At 45.2% G+C, this 2,457-nt stretch overlaps 1 protein-coding gene across 2 annotated transcripts in view; it reads right to left on the bottom strand.

The window, feature by feature from the left end:
• Nucleotides 1-2,235, bottom strand: part of coil (coilin p80) — a 10,514-nt gene extending 8,279 nt beyond the window's left edge. The window contains exons 1-2 of one of the 2 annotated variants that reach the window (XM_014024293.1): nt 1,936-2,235; nt 361-1,273 (exon numbers count right to left, since the gene is read on the bottom strand). In XM_014024293.1, the coding sequence (XP_013879747.1) occupies nt 361-1,273; nt 1,936-2,186 (1,164 nt within the window). In that variant the 5' untranslated portion in view covers nt 2,187-2,235. The remainder of the gene's footprint in view (nt 1-360; nt 1,274-1,935) is intronic. The other variant, XM_014024292.1, reaches the window with a different exon arrangement.
• Nucleotides 2,236-2,457: the final 222 nt, after the last annotated feature.

Genomic DNA, 2,457 nt, shown 5'->3' with positions numbered 1-2,457 from the left:
GGAATGTACACGCACCCGTATCGAACCGTTCAGTACAGAGCTTTAGGTTCAGTACACACTTGTATCAAATACAGATTTTTAAAATTTATTTTATCAACTTGTCTTCTAAAGATGCTCTGTGTTGAAGGATCAGTGGATCTGTGTTCGACTACTCCACCTAGGCTGCATTGTCGAGTGCAGATCCATGAGAAACTTGCTGTTTCAGCAACATTTAATTTAAAAACTGCATTTTGAGGTTAAACAAACGTTCATAATTAATTTCTCTTTTTTTGTATCGAAAAAATATTGAACCGTGAGACTAAAGTACTGAATCGAACCAAATCGTGTATTTTCTGTATCGTTGCACCCCTAGAGACAAACCTGARGGACGACGGACACGTTGGTCAGGGAATCCGTCTGGTAGGAAGGCTCCTTTGCATCCCTGCAGCTGGACTCAGAGCTACTTTCAGCCTTCCCCCTGTCTCCATGACCAGTACCTGCCAAAAACCCTTCCTGCCCACTGCTGCGGCCCGCCAGGCTTTGGGYGGGTTGCTGATGTCCGATAACCAGCTGGCTGCTGTTTCGATGTCGAGGCTCTGTGAGCGTGTCAGCGGGGGCCCGGACTGGTCCGGCRGGAGGTGTCAGGGAAGAGTTTATGGACTGCGTGGAGGGTGTTAGAGGGTTGGGTTTTGGCGGGACTTGAACAGCCTCCTCCTCCGAGGAGTCTGTGTCTGAGGATGATGACGAGGGGGTTCGGGCGGGGGGCTGGACAGGTTTTGGGTTTTTTTTGGAAGCGGATGATGATGATGAGACGATGATAGATGATGATGCTTTGGTTTTTTTCCCTTGAGCTTTTTTCTCCTCACTGCTGCCAACACTACTCTGTGACGAGGTGGTGTTCTGTTTTTTAGATGATGCTGTCGTCATGTTCTTGGACTTTTTATTTGTCTTACTAACACAAAGTGACTTGTTGTTTGGAGCAGCTGGTTTTGGTGTAGCAGCATGACTGTTAGCTGCTGTCTTTGTCTTTTTCTTCTTTTTGTGCTTTTTGCCTTGTGTCTCCTCGTTCTTGTTGGCAGCTGTGATCAAACAGCTTCCTTCTGCTGAGTTCTCTGTTTCTTTCTGAGACTGTTTCTTCTTCTTTTTCTTCTTCTTCTTCTTGCATTGTGCACTCAAGCTTTCCACTTCTGATCCGTCCTCCCCGGTGTCTCTTGGTCTCTTTCTGCAGGTCTCTGCTGCGGTGTCTGAAAAGCTGCTGTGCCCGTTCAGCTGACTCAAATGGTCCACCTTCACCCTGGCAAACAGATTTAAATGAAGAGTCAGACACTCAGASGTTGTTCAACTCAGTTATTGAAACCGTTCTCAGTGATCTTATAGCATTTGGATAGTGCTAAATACAGCTAACTGCCTCCATTTTCACTSAAACCCTGTTTATTGTCCTATAAAACCTGACCTGAGCCGAGCTCATTACTCAACACAAACAGCAGAAAGGATGTCTGAGGTACGAAACAAACCCTTTTCAGTCTAAATATCCACTATGACAGGTTGATTCTCTTTGGTTTAATGGTTGTTTTATACCCACTCTGATCACAGTGAGATATAATGTGCTGTCAATCAGAAGAAACTGTTTAAGCTGTCGTGTTGAGTTAAATTAAACACAGAGATTTTGTTAAACTCACAGTAAAGCTGTGCAGCTGACAGTTCATTATTTACAGATAAAATCTAAATCTTTTGTTGGATTTCCGCTCTTGTTGACATCAGATTGCAAAACATTTTGTAGCACAGTTTATCAGCAGTGTATTAACAGGGAATATTTAAAGTTGTGAAAAATCGAAGTATTAATTGTCATCAGTTTAACACAACAGCTGCCTTAAACTGGGCCTTTTCACGACCCGTTTCAGCTGATACCGACGTTATTTCTTTAAGACCACTAATAACAACAATAATAACACGGACCTGACGCTGTCRTTGTCCCGAACCACGTAGATGCTCTCGGTGTGCGGCAGGTAGCAGTCCTCCACGAACAGGCTGAGGATGCTTCCGCGGCTGAACTCGAACTTCTCCCGGATCACGCTCTCCAGATCCGCCACGACGCGACACGAGTTCAGGTCCACGAGCAGCCAGCACATCCGGCAGCCGACCGCGGCAGGCGGYGGGTAGTCGAAGAGCAACCGGAGCCGGATAAAACTGTGACCGTGTGCGGCCATGACGCTGAACAAAAACCCACGCCGCCTGTTCAAGTTCGAACACACCGACACTTCCGCTCGTGATTTTCAAAATAAAACCGTGTTTGAGAACACCGCCCCCTGGCGGGTTGGAGGAGATTCACCGCAGCTTTTCAAAACAAACAACAAAACTGTGGAGGACCGAACCTTTCATAATGGGAAATAAATGTAGAAATATATAAATGGCTTGAAAAAGTAAATACATGGCTAAATAAAATAATAATGTGGCAAATTTAGCAACCAAACAATAAAA

This window comes from Austrofundulus limnaeus, unplaced genomic scaffold (genome assembly GCF_001266775.1).
Source record: "Austrofundulus limnaeus strain Quisiro unplaced genomic scaffold, Austrofundulus_limnaeus-1.0 Scaffold417, whole genome shotgun sequence".
Taxonomy (NCBI): Eukaryota; Metazoa; Chordata; class Actinopteri; order Cyprinodontiformes; family Rivulidae; genus Austrofundulus; species Austrofundulus limnaeus.
The sequence above is the reverse complement of the archived record's forward strand: the minus strand, read 5'-3'. Positions and strand labels throughout refer to the sequence as shown.